The 16,916-nt window shown below is 42.2% G+C and overlaps 1 protein-coding gene across 4 annotated transcripts in view; it reads left to right on the forward strand.

The window, feature by feature from the left end:
• LOC120916300 (dual specificity tyrosine-phosphorylation-regulated kinase 1B-like) overlaps positions 1-16,916 on the forward strand; it is a 120,679-nt gene that overhangs the window by 90,101 nt on the left and 13,662 nt on the right. For all 4 annotated transcript variants that reach the window (XM_040327194.1, XM_040327195.1, XM_040327193.1 and 1 more), the window contains 7 exons: positions 1,468-1,587; positions 4,126-4,314; positions 6,107-6,254; positions 8,677-8,963; positions 12,481-12,627; positions 13,565-13,705; positions 15,875-16,178. In XM_040327194.1, the coding sequence (XP_040183128.1) occupies positions 1,468-1,587; positions 4,126-4,314; positions 6,107-6,254; positions 8,677-8,963; positions 12,481-12,627; positions 13,565-13,705; positions 15,875-16,178 (1,336 nt within the window). The remainder of the gene's footprint in view (positions 1-1,467; positions 1,588-4,125; positions 4,315-6,106; positions 6,255-8,676; positions 8,964-12,480; positions 12,628-13,564; positions 13,706-15,874; positions 16,179-16,916) is intronic.

Here is a 16,916-nt window from a genome sequence, read left to right on the forward strand (position 1 = left end):
AAAAGCATTGTATTAAAATTGCAAAACGAAAAATCTGTTTTATTTTTTAAATGATTTATATCCTCCATGCTCCTTTTAATTCCAAGTTAAAGCGGTGGTTCACCCTAAAAACGACTTCCCCCTATTACACTGCCCCCCCGCATTACAATACGATTATGCCTTTAATTTTTTTTTTTTTTTGCTGCTGTACATACCTGGGTACAGCTATTCACCCGTGTCCTCCGGGTTGCGAGTCCCGCGGGAGTGGGCGTTCCTAACATGGCGGTGATTGACGTTTTGACAAAAAAAAATGAGCTCCCCCCCGTCGCGTAAGCCGCGTCAGGACTGGCGAAAGGAGCCGAACGGCGATGCGCAGTATAGCGCCGACTCGCCGTTCGTGACGCTGCTTACGCGACGGGGGGAGCTCGTTTTTTAGTCAAAACGTCAATCACCGCCATGTTAGGAACGCCCACTCCCGCGGGACTCGCAACCCGGAGGACACGGGTGAATAGCTGTACCCAGGTATGTACAGCAGCAAAAAAAAAATTAAAGGCATAATCGTATTGTAATGCGGGGGGGCAGTGTAATAGGGGGAAGTCGTTTTTAGGGTGAACCACCGCTTTAAAGTAGATGTTTAGGCTGTACAATAACCCACCATGTGCAAATGCTGCCTCTCCAGTGTTTCCTGCAAACATTTTAAATTGCAAAGTAAATAACTTTTTTCCATATTTTTCTATGCACGACCATCTCTACAAGGCGCTGTATAGTCTGTAATGAGGTCCAACAAGGAAAGCGGAATCACAGGTGACATCACCTGCTGGCTTCCTATACTCTGAGCATTGTTGACAGAGAACAGAGTTCCCGCCCACCAGCCGCTTGTTTACACAGAATACCCAAAGCTTTGTGCTTATTTGGCCACCTAAAATCTTTTATTTATTTGCAATTACTGCTAAAATATGTGCAGGGCACTGGGGAGGCAGCATTTTAAAAAGTAGGGCATTGAATGGTCTAAACCGGGGATAAGCAATTAGCGGACCTCCAGCTGTTGCCAAACTACAAGTCCCATCATGCCTCTGCCTCTGGGTGTCATGCTTGATGCTGTCAGAGTCTCGCTATGCCTCATGGGACTTGTAGTTTGGCAACATCTGGAGGTCCGCTAATTGCATATCCCTGGCTAAACTTTCAAACGCTCAATAAACTGGTTTTGGAGGAGGATGGCATTACTAGAGGCCTACTGTTCATTTTGAAAGTGTTTCTAAAGGTGAGATTTTTTTTTTTTTTTTTACTTTTAATGCAATTGAATTGGGAGCATGGAGGAGCCGGATTTCCTGTTCGGCTTTTCTCCGCTCCTCTCGCGTGGCTGCGGGCGGAGCCGAGAGCGCAGTACGCTCGGCTCTAGGCTGTGTTTTTTTTTTTTTTTTTTCTGCAGTAAATGTAGACTCTTTCTTCAGGAATTATGAAATCTGATCACTGTTGTCTCTCTCTCAGGTCCTGCCAGACATGACAATTTTACAACGGCGGATTCCATTAACCTTCCGAGATTCAGCAGCTGCACCTCTACGGAAGCTTTCAGTGGACTTGATAAAGACTTACAAGCACATTAATGAGGTAAGTTTAGCTGATTTGTTATCACAAAATGAAGGTAGGTGGTTCTGGCTTATAACGGCCCCCCTCTGTGGTTCTTTTGTACCCACCTTTATTGATTTATCTGTCCTGTAAATCTGCACCTCATTTCCATTAATTATCCTGCCATAACAATGGTATTTAACATCAAAGTAGCGACGTAAATCCACGGTGGGCGGTTCAGGAGTGGTTAAAGATGCCATGGCGTGCAGCAATATTGCAGAGTTGTGCATGGTACTAAATTTCACAGGTGAGCTGTGCAGCACCCTTGATTCCAGTTCACAACATGTGAGAGTCTGTCACTCACCTAGAGCGGCATCACGTTGGCTTTACTGATCCAGATTTACCCTACCTGGCTGATGCCGCTGGAAATCACTGAAGTAGACACTAATCTTAATCTAATCTTCTGCGTCCCATGCTCAGCGGCTGGCCTGATGCATTCTGAACACAAGAAGTCGCCGCTCAGCATGGGTGCCATTCAGAAAATACTTCATTTTCTTTATTCTAAGTGTTTGGGCGAGGTGGAGTGTGACCTCACTACCCCACCTCATCCAGTCAGAGAACACTTTGCAGTCAGTTGGAAAATGCAAGGCATTCTCTGAATGGTGCCTGTGTCGAGCGGCCGACTTCCTGTATTCACAGTGCATCGGGCCGGCTGCTCAGCAGGAAACCTGGATCAAGTGGAAATCACTGACATAGCGGTGTGTCTACATTGGTGATTCCAGTGGCTTCGTCCTGTTATGGTATATATATTGCTTGATTGGTCCAACCTGGACCAATTTAACTGTAAAAATATATCATGTCTGGTAGTGATGCGCCGAAATTTCGGCAAGCCTGCGATTGCCGTGCTTGTGTGTTTTTCAATGGGGAGGTGCGTGTTGTTTTTTTTTTTTATTATTATTTTTATTATTTAACTGACCAAATATGCAGCAAGCAGGATTTTTAACACTGCTTCAAAAGGTGCAGATAATGGCGGATGACAAATTAATTAAAATACATGATATTAAAAAGTCAAATATAAAATATATTATGATTATTTTATATATATATATATATATATATATATATATATATATATATATATATATATATATATATATATTATATATTGATAATTTTTACTATTTTATATATGTGTGTGTATATAAATAAAATATATTAAAATGATAAAATAATATATAAATATATATAATATATAATTTTATATTCTATATATATATTTTTAAGCATGTTAATTTTGGTTTCAGCCAAGTGCATCCTGGAATTAATTGGGGTTGACATGGGTGATCAAGCTGCAGATTTGTTTGTTTAGTGACCTCAGAGGTTTTTCCACTGATGATGCACATTGTTATCAGAAACAATTAATTTGTTCTCTTTTGTTTTGAATAATTCCCCCTTTTCTATCTAGGTGGTGGTCATTTACTGGTACAATTTTGGAAGTTAAACATTACTTCTGTTTTTTTTGTTTTCCCCTTTTCCATTTGTGTTCTGTTTTAAATATTGATCTCTGCAGATGGTGCAATCAAATAGAGGAAGGCAGGGTTGGTTAAATTCAACTTAAACGCCTGTCAGCCCAATCTAGTAGCCAGCAATCCATCTTAAAAATGTATTTAGCAGAACACCTGTGTGATAAGGCTCTAATAAAAACGGCCATTTCCCATCTCGTGTATCGCATGTTATTTCTGGGAAAGTACCTTGAATTGTTTTTATTTGCTGGCCCAGGACTACAGCACAACAAAGCCTAGGCTTACATTGCTGCAAATTAGAAAGTGTTCAGCTGAACCCGCACGATTTCAACCCGGCAATGCAGTCTGACTTCAGGGGGGCGATATGACAGACATCTGTGCGGGTTCATGTACAGATGTCTATACAAACCCCTGAAGTTGCCCAAAAGCAGTACAGGAACTACTTTTGGGAATCTGTCAGCACCGCACTGATTAGGACGGTGCTATTGCCGGCAATAGCCACTGATTTGGTATGCGTTTTGACATGTCGCATCGCATGCAAAATGGGCTTAATGTGAAGCTAGGCTAAAGGTTGTTTTATGCCTGCCGCTATCAGTCCTAGCACTGTTGCAATCCTATTTATTTGTGGCCAGAAACCTTTCCTACTTACATTACTTTTAATGTACTTTTACATTACTATTAATGCTCCCACAGCTCAAGTCCATAGGAAATGGTTGGAGAGTTTGTGGTTTTGAGGCCAGTTTACACTAGAATGGGCACGTTCCCGTGCAGTCCCTCATGTTCTGGTGTTGACAGCCCATTCATTTGGGCTGAAAAACACACTGGAACGTGTAAAAAGTCATGCATGTACTTTCGCAAATTGCACCACACCAATCTGTATGGTACTGTGGTAATTAATTGGAACCCACACACCCAACTTTAATTATGAGCTTGGGCTGCGTGACTCCTGGATTTGTTGTGCCTGTTGATCAACATCCTACAACTGACATAACACTTGAATTTAATGCCCCCCTGAAGATGGCTGACTTTTAATACTTAATATGTTGTAAATTGCCAGGTTTATTATGCTAAGAAGAAGCGCCGTGCCCAACAAGTGCCACCTGAAGACTCTAGCACGAAGAAAGAAAGGAAAGTGTTCAACGATGGATTTGATGACGATAATTACGATTACATAGTGAAAAATGGGGAAAAGTGGATGGACAGATATGAAATAGATTCACTGATTGGGAAGGGATCGTTTGGACAGGTATGATGTGAGACGTCGCATTGAAATGTTTTAAACTGTTGTAAGTATGTATGTATGTATGTAGATATATATATATATATATATATATATATATATGCATGTATGTAGATAGATATGTATGTAGATAGATATATATATGTATGTAGATAGATAGATATATATATGTATGTAGATAGATATATATATGTATGTAGATAGATATATATATATATGTAGATAGATATATATATCTATGTATGTATGTAGATAGATATATATGTATGTAGATAGATATATATGTATGTATGTAGATATATATATGCATGTATGTAGATAGATATATATCTATCTACATACATACATATATATCTATCTACATACATATATATCTATCTACATACATACATAGATATATATATCTATCTACATATATATATATATCTATCTACATACATATATATATCTATCTACATACATATATATATCTATCTATCTACATACATATATATATCTATCTACATACATATCTATCTACATACATGCATATATATATCTATCTACATACATGCATATATATATCTATCTACATACATGCATATATATATCTATCTACATACATACATATAAATCTGCATATAGATCGGTCGATCTGCATATAGATCGGTCGATCTGCATATAGATCGGTCGATCTGCATATAGATCGGTCGATCTGCATATAGATCGGTCACGGTTGCACCTGCAGAGAGTTTGCAAAGTCTGTTCAGCTGTGATGTGATCTGTTGCTGCACTGACTAGATCAGGGGTGTCAAACTTGGATTCATTGCGAGCTGCGTCGGCAATGATGGTTGCCCTCAAAGTTGTACCTGTAAGACTCGATGTTAGATTAACTAGATGAAAGGGGTTGTAAAGGTTTGTTTTTTTATTTTCTAAATGGGTTCTTTTAAGCTCGTGCATTAATTCACTTACCTTTTGGTTTCCCTTCTAAATTTTTTTTTTCCTTTTGTCTGAATTTCTCACTTCCTGTTCCTCAGTAAGCTTGCCCCCATCATCTGAGCCGTTCTGGCAGGGGGTTAGTCAGCCAGAACAGTTTACTGAGGAGGAACAGGAAGTGAGAAATTCAGACAAAGGAAAAAAAAAAAAAACACTTAGAAGGGAAATCGAAGGATAAGATAGGTAAACCAACAATGCACTAGCTTAAAGGAACCTATTTAGAAAATAACCTTTACAACCCCTTTAAATGTTGAGAGTCCTTTACATCACAGTGCACCGCCCTTACCTTGTGCTGCCTCTGAGTAGACGTGAGGGGCGGAGCTGGGAAGCGGAACGTGCAAGGTCTGGCCGTGGAGGACTAAGGTCGGGGGCTGTAGCTGCACAGAGAGAGTGCAAGATCTGTAGAAAGAGTTGTGTTCCTTTCTGCTGACTAAGACAAGGTGTGTGTGTGTGGAGACTAGAGGGGGGCACGTAGCTGCAGTAGAGGTGCGAGGGCCGCAAATGGCCTGGCAAGGCCGCGTGTTTGAGGTTTGATCTTTCTTTTGGAGACTTTGGTCTGGGAGGCTACCTCATCTACTGGCTGGTCTTTGGACTACCCATTAACACTTGACGCCCTTCTTAAATATTTTTTTTTTGTTTTCATGCATGTACGGCTTTCATTTAAATACATTAAAAGTGCCAATTATTTTTTTTACGATTTATACAGCCCCCGATTGATACTGATTGGCTGTAGTAACAGTAGAATTTTTAAGCAGCATTGTTCTGCATGTTTCTCAGAATATTGCGTTGCCTCTAACAGGTTGTTATTTGTATTATCTTTTAGGTGGTGAAGGCGTATGATCACCATGATCAAGAATGGGTAGCCATTAAAATCATCAAAAACAAGAAAGCATTTTTGAACCAGGCCCAAATAGAGCTGAGACTTCTTGAGCTTATGAACAAGCATGACACAGAAATGAAGTATTATATTGGTAAGTAATGAACCTGGCAGAGTTTAATTTTAAGCTGCCTTCAGATTTGGAGAAGCCGCTTAGAAACTTACTTAAATCCACCTAGCGTATAAAAAAAATAGCTTTAGTACACACTGGTATAAAGAGCAGGCATTTGAGATGTGTTTGACAGGCATTAAAAACGGTCCCTCAAATGCCTATGCAAGGTAATAGACAGCACATTGTGCCGTTCACACTAAGCGGTTCAAAATTGAAGTCTCATGTCGAGTCAGGAGGCGTTTGAAGTCTTTTAGTCCTTTCATTCAAGTCTATGGTGACGCTCCGCAAACGCCATGGCAGACGATATTGGTGTGGTCGTGGCGCATTAAAATAGGTCACTTTTCATTGTGGAGCAGTTTTAACGCTACGAAACCGCGCATGGGGCGTTTGTAAAATGCCCAATTCTAAAGGTCATTGATGCCTGTCTGAATCCCATACTAACGCCATACCAAACGCTTTAGGAGCATTTGTTGAGCGTCAGTAATTTAGTCAAGTGTGAACAAGCCCTTAATTTAAAAAAATGTTTTAAGTACTTATTGTTTTCTGTAAACAAGGGTTTTCTAGTTTCATTGAGGGTTTGGGCAGAAGGTCTAACCCTCTCTTAGGCTGAATTCACACCTATGGAATTTTTAGTGCATTTTGCAGATTTGCACTACAGAACGTGTTCCGCGTGAAACCATGGTAAATGGACTGTAGTGCAAATCTGCAAAATGCACTAAAAAATGCCTAGGTGTGAATCCAGCCTTATCACCTTTTTCAAAACTAAAGCAAAATTTGTTTTAATTAGAGATTAATTTTAATTTGGGAGATCGTCTTGGCCTAAGTTCACACACGAATTGCACCACATTCCCGTGCAAATCACATGCAATGTCTGCAGTGTGATTTGAGCCATTCATTTTGTATGGCTTAAATCGCACCACAATAATACAGGAACCTTTTTTTTTCTAAAGTGGAGGTTCACCCTAAAAACTAATTTTTAACATTAGACTAAGCATAGTAAGGGCATTTAGTTTCGGCAGGTCTTTTTTTTTTTTTTTTCGTCGTACATACCTTTATATTCTGATTTGGTCCAGGGCTTCCGCGTTCTGATGACTCTGGGACTGGGCTTTCCTATCCCTGCCTCAGGGTTCCGATGACTGCGCGTTCCTATCCTTCCGTTCGATGATTGACGGCTTGTGAAACAGGTGACCTGTCGCACAACGCTCGTCACCAGATTTCCGGAAATAGCCGAGCTGCGAGTCGGCACTATACGGCGCCCGCCATGTAGAGCTGACTGCGCAGGGGCCGTATAGTGCTGACTCGCAGCTCGGCTATTTCCCGACATCTGGTGACGCGCGTTGTGCGACAGGTCACCTGTTTCACAAGCCGTCAATCATCGAACCGAAGGATAGGAACGCCCAGTCCCGCAGTCATCTGAACCCGGAAGCCCTGGACAAAAACAGAATATAAAGGTATGTACGGAGAAAAAAAAATAATTACCTGCCGAAAGTAAATGCCCTTACTATGCTGGCTGAGCTAGATTTAATGTTAAACATTTTTTGGGGTGAACCCCCGCTTTACGCTAGAATGGGATTGCATAAGTGTTCATCCCCATGCAATCCGATTCGGGCAAACTCGCTGCGTTTTTGCAACCTGTGTTTTGGAGTGTCGTTAACACTTTGACACCCACAGCAGATCATATTATGCGATTTGCTGTGCGATAAGGGGAAATTAAGGAGTCTTGTGCGTTTCCTACATTAGTGTGAATCGGGGCTGAGGGGTTATACACCATGTTACATTGTACATTTTCTGGTTCCCAGTCGGTGTACAGAAGATAAGGTCTCAGGGGCCTCATGTCCATTGTGTTTGAAGATCTTCACTGATACTTTGTTTCCCCAAAAATTAACCCGGGTCTTATATTAATTTTGGCAACAAAAGACACAGTAGGGCTTATTTTCGGGGTAGGTTTTGCCATGTAATGTGATGTCTCCTCCTCTCCCTGCCTGTCAGGAATCGCCACTGTGAACAGAGTTAAAATGCTTGTAAAATCCTCTGATCCACTCTATTATATAATGTACGATTGTGCCAAATACCTATATAGCGCCGCTCTGCACTTCTCTGACTCGTCAGAGGTCTCTTCCCCGCAATTTTTATTACAGAAACACACACATTGTACATTATATACTACTGTAATAGAGTGGATTATAGGATTTTACAAGCATTTTAAACTAGGGCTTATTTTCAGGGTAAGGCTTATATTGCAGCCCTCCTGGAATATAACGCTAGGTCTTATTTTCAGGGTAGGTCTTCTTTTCAGGGAAACATGGTATTTGTTGCTTTAAAACTTTTAATTTGCTTAGATGTAGTGTATGCAAGTACTGGACTGGTTGTAATTTATTTTTTTTTCCTTTTTTTTGTCTTGCAGTGCATTTAAAGCGGCACTTTATGTTTCGGAACCATCTCTGTCTGGTGTTTGAACTGCTGTCCTACAATTTGTACGACCTTTTAAGAAACACAAACTTCCGCGGCGTTTCCCTGAACCTGACCCGCAAGTTTGCTCAGCAGCTGTGCACGGCTCTCTTGTTCTTGGCCACTCCCGAGCTCAGTATAATTCATTGTGACCTAAAACCAGAAAACATTCTCCTGTGTAACCCAAAGCGCAGTGCCATCAAGATTGTGGACTTTGGCAGCTCCTGTCAACTTGGGCAAAGGGTACGTTCATCCTAGGATCTGCGGTTTGCCCTTAAGAGTTTGGTGATGCCGTGTAAAAGGCTATGCCTTTTTTTTTTATTAGGGGGTGAATTGGGGTTTTTATTTTCATATATTTTTTATGGCTAGCATATCAAGGTGTTTGTTAGATTTTCTGGGAATTTATTGCAATTTACTCCTGGAGAAAAAAGCATCCCCGCCATTCCTTCCTCTTACCTGGTTGTTGCAAGGAATTTGGGACTGCAGGATATCAGAGGTCCAGCAAGTGAGCTCCAGCTTGACACCTTTCCTCACCGATGGAAGAAAAAGCAGGAAGTCTTTGAGCCAGTTTGTGTACACCCAATAAAAATTCAACACCTGTTGCTGGCGAAAGAAATAATCCCATTGGTTCATGCCCCTGTGTAATCTGTGGGTCGGTGCAGCTCACCAATCTGCCTTCAGCTTTCCTGTCTCCGTCTGCATCACCAAGGAAGTAGGGATTGAAATTGCAGCCTGGTTGCTTATTAAGCTTTGCCAGATCTGTGTGACAGGCAGAGTGGCCCCCCAGAATTCTGATGCATCAATTGATTTAAAGCAGAACTCCAACCGGGGCAATAGATAAATTGAAAAGTGCTTTCTTCTATTGGTGGCACCGAAAGGGAAAATGTTGGTCCCAAAACCACAAATTCAGGATGCACACGGCCGAAACCGATTTGGTTTAAAAAATAAAATATATAATTGTTATATTTGCCTTTTTTAAATGTCACGAATTTGCAGTGGAACCTCGGATTACGAGCATAATCCGTTCCAGGAGAACGCTTGATTCCAAAGCGCTAGTAATCCAAAGCACTTGCATATCAAAGCGAGTTTCCCCATAGAAGTCAATGGAAACAAAAATAACTTGTTTTGCTTTGACTTCTATGGCATGTAATACTGCATGTGGCCAGAGGTGGAGGGCGCTGGAGAGCCTCGGGAAACCTTGGCTGAACTCAAAAAGGCTCGGGAACTGAGTATTTCCGATCGACTCTGGCCAAATGCGGTACTCCACAACGCTGTGGCTCGAATCCTGCTTGTTTTGCAAAACACTCGCAAACCAAGTCAGGATTTAAAAAAAAAAAAATTGCTTGTGTTGCAAAACGTTCGATCACTGTGTTTATCCGAGGTTTTACTGTAAATGAATATTAATTTGCCAGCCATTATCGGCACCTTTTTGAAGAGGAGTTAAAAATCCAACTTGCTGCATTTTTGGTGCATAATTGGCAAACCGCACCAAAAACGCATGAAATGCATTGAAAACACAGCAAGAACGTATCACAAAATGGACCTAGGTTACGTTTTTTTTAATGCATTTTATGAGTCACATGACTTATGAAAAACACCATAAGCAAGGTTAAATCGCATGCGTTTTTGGCAGCTGTTATTGCCATTTTTATTTCCTTTTGGCACAACGCTAAAAAACCCAAAGCTTTATTCAACTTGTTTCCTTATTGTTTTTGGGACCGGGCATGATTGTTTTCTTCCTGTAGAGAAAATGCTCCTGGTTGCGTTTTTCTTTTTCTCTCTAGTAGTTTGCAGCAGAGCGCTGACATACTGCCATCTGTGGGTGGGATCTCCAAACAGCACCTGGTCATGATCCACCCACAAAATGACATCAGCCTTGAGCACCAATCGTATGCCCACTACATCAGTGAATTCACAAGGTATCATGGAAAATGTAGTTCTACTTTCCTCCAATCGGCTCACATCGGATGTGATGCCCACCCAGCCTGCTTTCACACTATTACTGGCGCTTGGGCACTGTAATCTTTGCACAAGAAAAAAAATCGAAGTTGGGGCCTTATGCTTGAAAACAGTTTTTATTGCCTTTAAACAATGGGAGCGAAAGCTGAAAAGTGATCAAGATCCTAAAGTTTAGCTTTAAAGGTAAACGTTTTTAATGCATAGGATGCATTAAAGCAGAGGTTAACCCTAAAAACATGTATATACAACATTACATTCTGCATACTTCCAACATTTACAGTATGCTTTTTTTTTTTTGCTGTACATATACCGTATTATTGCTATTTTCCACCCGGCTTCCGGGTGCTCACTTACGCGGGGTAGGCGTTCCTATGCAGAGGCGCAGTCTCATGTGGGACTTCGCCCAGATGATTGACGTCTTGAGAAAACCCCCCCCCCCCCCCCCCCCCGGCAGATAAGGCGCGTCACGAGTTTCCGAAAATAGCCGAACTGCGAGTCGGCTCTATAAGGCGCTATACGGCGTAGGAACGCCTACTCCCGCGGGAGTGTGCACCCGGAAGCCGGGTGGAAAATAGCAATATTTTATGTACAGCAAAAAACAAACCGCATACTGTAAATGTTGGAAGTATGCAGAATGTTTTTAGGGTGAACCTCTGCTTTAAGGTGAGAAAACTTCAGGCAATACCGGCCCCCCGTTATACTTACCTGGCCCCTCGAAAGTCCCGCGCTCAACCCCGAAATCCTCTTGGCCGCTCAGCCTGGCCGTTGATTGGTTAGAGCGGATGGATTGAAAGCGCAGCCATTGGCTGGCGCTGCTGTCAATCGCATCCATCGACGTGGGGGCCGAGTGATACAGTGAGCGCTGTAGCCGCTCGCTGTATCACGGGAGCGCGCCCGCAAGGACTCCACACCATGCGAGCTCACTCGCATGAATGTGTGGAGTTCTTGCGGGGAGGACCAGAGACAGGCGCAAAGGGACCCCAGAAGATGAGGATCAGGCACACTCTGTGCAAAGCGAGCCACACAGTGGAGGTAAGTATAACATGTTGTGTTTTTTAAAACAAATCTTTACAACCGCTTTAAGTAACATTTGTAGAGATGATTCATTCTTTGCTACCATTAGGTATGTATGAAGTCACTCGTGAGCATATTAAGACAGAGGAGCGATGATCCATACAGCAGGGACAGGCAACCTTGGCACTCCAGCTGTTGTGGAACTAAAGTCCCATTAGGCATTGCAAGACTGACGGCCACACTGATGACTTGCAGAGGCATGATGGGATTTGTAGTTTGACCACAGAGGAGCAGAGGTTGCCTATCCCTGATGTACTATGTGCCATTGGAGTCAGTTAAATGTCAACTATGAGTTGAATCAACAGATTTGTTTTGCTTTGACCCCCTGTACTTCCTCCTCCTTCTTATTTTTTTTTTGGAGGGGTGGATTACTACATTAATAAAAGGGGCTTGACCAATTACACATTATAGTTATCTCCACATCTGCTGCCAACCAAGCAGCCCGCCAAAAAGATGGGTTGGGAAATTCTAGTGCCAGAGTTGTAGTTTGTCCCAACCACTAACGAAGTCCCTAACTTTTGCTGCACAGCTTGGTCTGCTTGCAAGTGTGGAGAAATCTATTAGTGAATCACTTAAAACAACGAGGACTATCATGTCTTAACCTTGATCCATTTTTTACACTATGTTTTTTTATTTATTTATTTGAGACCCCTGAAAGAAAGGGTATTGCAACAATGGTTTAATCATTTGTATGACTTTATTAATCCCCAAACTTATTATTTTAAAGATCTACCAGTATATTCAGAGTCGTTTTTACCGATCGCCTGAGGTGCTGCTGGGAATGCCGTACGACTTGGCGATAGACATGTGGTCATTAGGGTGTATATTGGTGGAAATGCACACTGGAGAGCCTTTATTCAGTGGATCTAATGAGGTAAGCAATGCCAAAGGTATTCTATTTTTTTTTTTTTTTTTTTTTTTTTTAATAACTCGGCAGTTTGTTGTTTTTATTTTGTGATGTTTTTAATCATAATCATGATGTTCATAAAGGGTGATGTTAAAGTGGATGTAACCCAAAAAAAAAAAAAAACTTGTCTCGATTTTGGTAGTTTGAACATTTCACATGAATGTGAAAAATGTGAGTTTATTTTATTGCGAAGTGGATTCCTACCTGTTTACGACCTTGCTACTTTGAAATCGTGTTACTTTCGAGTGAAGTAGCACAATTTCAAAGTACCATCAATGTGAACCAGGTAGAGCTGCACGATTCTGGCTAAAAATGAGAATCAGGTTTTTTTTGCTTAGAATGAAGATCACGATTCTCACAGCGTAAAATCTTTTACATTTTTACAAAAATGGGCTAACTATACTGTCTAGTTTTTTTTTTTGGTGCAAATACAGTGCCAAAGATCGTGAAACCCTGTGTCAAGATGCAACGGGATAAAGATTGCGATAACGATTCTTGACGATTAATTGTGCAGCTCTAGAACCAGGTCTAGCCCTGGTTCACATTGATGGTACTTTGAAATCCCACTTCTTCACTTTTAGTGGGATTTAAAAGTAGCAAGGTCAGTGCAATTTCAGGTGCTACTTGTTGGACATCTGTGTGGCTTCATGCATAGATATCTATTGAAGTTGCACCTGAAATCGGAAAAAGTAGTGCAGGAACTACTTTTGCAAATCGGTGCGGTGCTGCAAAATTGGTGTCTCACCGATTGGAACAGTGCCATTGCCTCCAATAGGCTGCTACTTGTCATGCGATTTGATCTCTCAAATTGCGGGACAAATCGCTCCAATGTGAACTTAACCTAAGATACCTTTTTTTTTTATGCAATAAATAAATATTCTAATCTGTTTACTTATGAACTCAGGTGGACCAGATGAACAAGATAGTGGAGGTCCTCGGAACTCCCCCAACCCACATGTTGGATCAGGCCCCAAAAGCAAGAAAATACTTTGACAAACTTCCTGAAGGTTCATGGACTGTAAAGAAAAATAAAGATATCAAAAAGGTATGTTCCGATCTTTGTCTTTTTGCTTTCAGAATAAAAATACATTTTTTTTGTGAAGCTGTAGTTTTTGTATGATGCAATTATTTGTCAAGAATGTTGACTGGTGAAATTGTTTCAACAATACAATAAAAATCAGATGATGATCTTCTACACTACCTGGATTACTACCAATGTTTGCTGTTTTGTTGTTCCAAAATTAATTTTGTTTTGCCAATAAACAATTCCATGTACACTGTAATTGTTTAGGCTGCCCTCATACAAGGGTGAGGGCATCATTGGACTGGCCTTGGATAACCCTTTTTTAAGTCATTTTCAATCATGTGACTCAGCAGCAACTGTGTGGGCATTACCAGAGCTTCCATTTTTTAGAAAGCCATGTAGGGCACCATGTCAGCCCCTCCCACCAGAAATGATCTGCCTGCATTGTATAGGGAAGTACAGACCTCTAGTGGTGACTTTGCTAGATTTTATATGGAGGGGGGGAGGGGGGGTTTAAAACCAGGGAAGGCAATATAAGCGGATTCAATTTCAACTTTTAAAGACCATTAGTGAGTAGCAGTCCTTTTAAACACATATTTTCAATGCCAAGGAAAGGAGCGATCCTTTTCTGCCCCTATTAATTTGGCATCTCACAGTAAGCTCAACCCCAACGACAAATCTTTTTTGGCTTTTATTTGTGGTCTGTGTTTCGAGTGGGGGAATTTTCTCTTGATTTCTATTAGACAGGTATTGATTAGGAAATTTCACTAGTGCAGATGCAGGAAACCCTTCCAGTAAATAGAAGGGTTTAAACCTCAGTTGTTGACCACTTTCCTGTAATGACCTCCCCCCAAATCTCTGACTAAAGGGAAATATTCAGATTCAATCTCCTTTTTTTAAATACCCCCTTTTTGCCAGTGGAAGATGTCCCCTTAGGGCAGGGGTGCCCAACCAGTGGCCGGGGGGCCACAGTTGGCCCGTGGAGCCCTCCGATGTGGCCCGCGACCTCCTGCTCTGGGATGGCTGGTTGGCAAGCCCAGATTGCAGGTTGCCGATCTGCCATCCGAGAGCATCAGTGTTGTAAATGAACCCGGCGGTATAGGAAACAAGCGACTTTTCAGAAAGTGCACCATACCTCCAGGATATAGACGTCTATGGCAAAGTACAGCTAACCGGCGGGAAAACCACAGGTACACTGCGCCGCAATAGACTGCAGACCATCAGTGTAAAAGCAGCCTTAGGGCCCTTTCACATGATTGGTCCAACCCAATCGGACCCTCTAATCACCTCTATTGAGCGGTAGGTGATTAGAGGGTCCATTTACACCTGCCTACCTCCTTTCCGATCTGCTAAAAAAACAGAAGAGGATCTGCCCCCTTCTATCTAATTGGATCATAGGGCCCATAGAGTAGATTGGGCTGTGTCTGCTTTACATATGCAGACTGGACACAGACCTTTCAACTGCCCACTCCGCTCATTGTGGCCCGCGACTGGTCGCTTAAGTGGCCCTCGGCCTTCAAAAGGTTGGGCACCCCTGCCTTAGGGGGATCTAACACGGTGGGGGGGGAATGGAATGGACTGGACTAGACTCCCATCACATGATCGGGAACCCCTTCCTACTGGTTCCTGATCTTCAATGTGTGACAGGCAGCTGTTGGTGAAACCATGGTCACAGTGCTTTCAGCCAAACGTATATGGTCAGTACACACCACGACATAATACCTACCTTGCAAGATGTCACTTATATGCATATGGTTACCTTCCTAAAACTGGATGGGCCCTGTGGTGTGTTGAACATTTTCATTTTGGACACATATGGCCTTTTGAAGGTCCAGTTTAATTTACAAGAGCGCAGATTTTTTTTTTGTTGGCAGTAACTGGTAAGGATGAGCTCAGGTGTGTTCCAGCTCGCCAGGTAGCTGACACTGCGCAGCACTAACCACAGGCAGTGAGACATTTCCCGATCTCTGCAGCTGAAGATCTGGAATTGTCTCGCTGTCTGTGATTAGCGCTGAGCAATGACGGCTTCCTGGCGAGATCGAGCATGTGGGGTTTCGGATATATCCGAGCCCATCCTTACTAACTGGTTACTTTACTAGCAGAGAAAGCACAGTGCCAGGCAGATTGGTGTGCGTCTTTTTGATCGTTTATCTTCCACTGATGTTTGTTCATTGTATGTTCTCCATTTAGGACTACAAAGTACCGGGGACTCGGAGACTTCATGAAGTTCTGGGCGTGGAGACTGGTGGCCCTGGAGGGCGCCGGGCCGGTGAACAGGGACATTCTCCATCCGACTATCTCAAATTTAAAGATTTAATTCTGCGGATGTTGGATTATGACCCCAAAACTAGAATTACCCCTTTCTATGCTCTCCAGCACAATTTCTTCAAGAAAACGACGGATGAAGGGACAAACACAAGTAACAGTAACTCTACAAGCCCTGCAATGGACCATAGTCACTCAACCAGTACAACCAGTTCCGTGTCCAGCTCAGGTGAGGGGTCATATACAACAGATGACGAATAAAAGATGACCTCTGGGCAGGAACGAGTGTACGCTTTTCTCCACGTGTATGTTGAGGGGGGCGTTTTTTTGCCTCCCCTGAAAAGGAGCAAAGCTCTGTGAGAAGGGGGCTTCGTGACTGCACATGAGAGCATATTAACCAGCTTTACATTGGTCCTTTATTCAACATTCATACTTGCTTCATAGTATTGAGATGGGTAGCTAGGGACATTGAAGAATTGTTATATTTACTAGATTGCGTGTCTCCCTGCTTACAGATCATGTGACCCTAAAGGCACAACCTACTGGTGATTACCTGAGAAAGTAGTATTGGCTTAACACTGTTTCCATCAATTTTTTTCTAATTTGCATTTTTGGCACCCCTCAACCACTGCCCTTTTAGCTGAGAAAGCAGCAGCCTGGGGTGTGCTTATGCGGTGGCAGAAATTATAACCCATTGCGCTCGGTGGGTATTACCACCCACCAAAGGCGACACGTTTAAGTGAATAGAGCTGCACTGCAACAGCACACAACATACGCGATTGTGGTATTTAGGGTGTTAAAACGGGCAGTGAGGAGGCAATACTCCTCACCACCTGTCAAATGCTCTTTGAGGGGCCATCTGAATGCAGATCGCTCTTCAGGGGGGGAAACAGGTGTAAACAAGGCCTAGGGCTCTAAAGACACCTATGTATTTTACTGCAGTGGGTTGTGCTTTTTGCATGCTTTC

This window comes from Rana temporaria, chromosome 10 (assembly GCF_905171775.1).
Source record: "Rana temporaria chromosome 10, aRanTem1.1, whole genome shotgun sequence".
NCBI classification, from domain to species: Eukaryota; Metazoa; Chordata; class Amphibia; order Anura; family Ranidae; genus Rana; species Rana temporaria.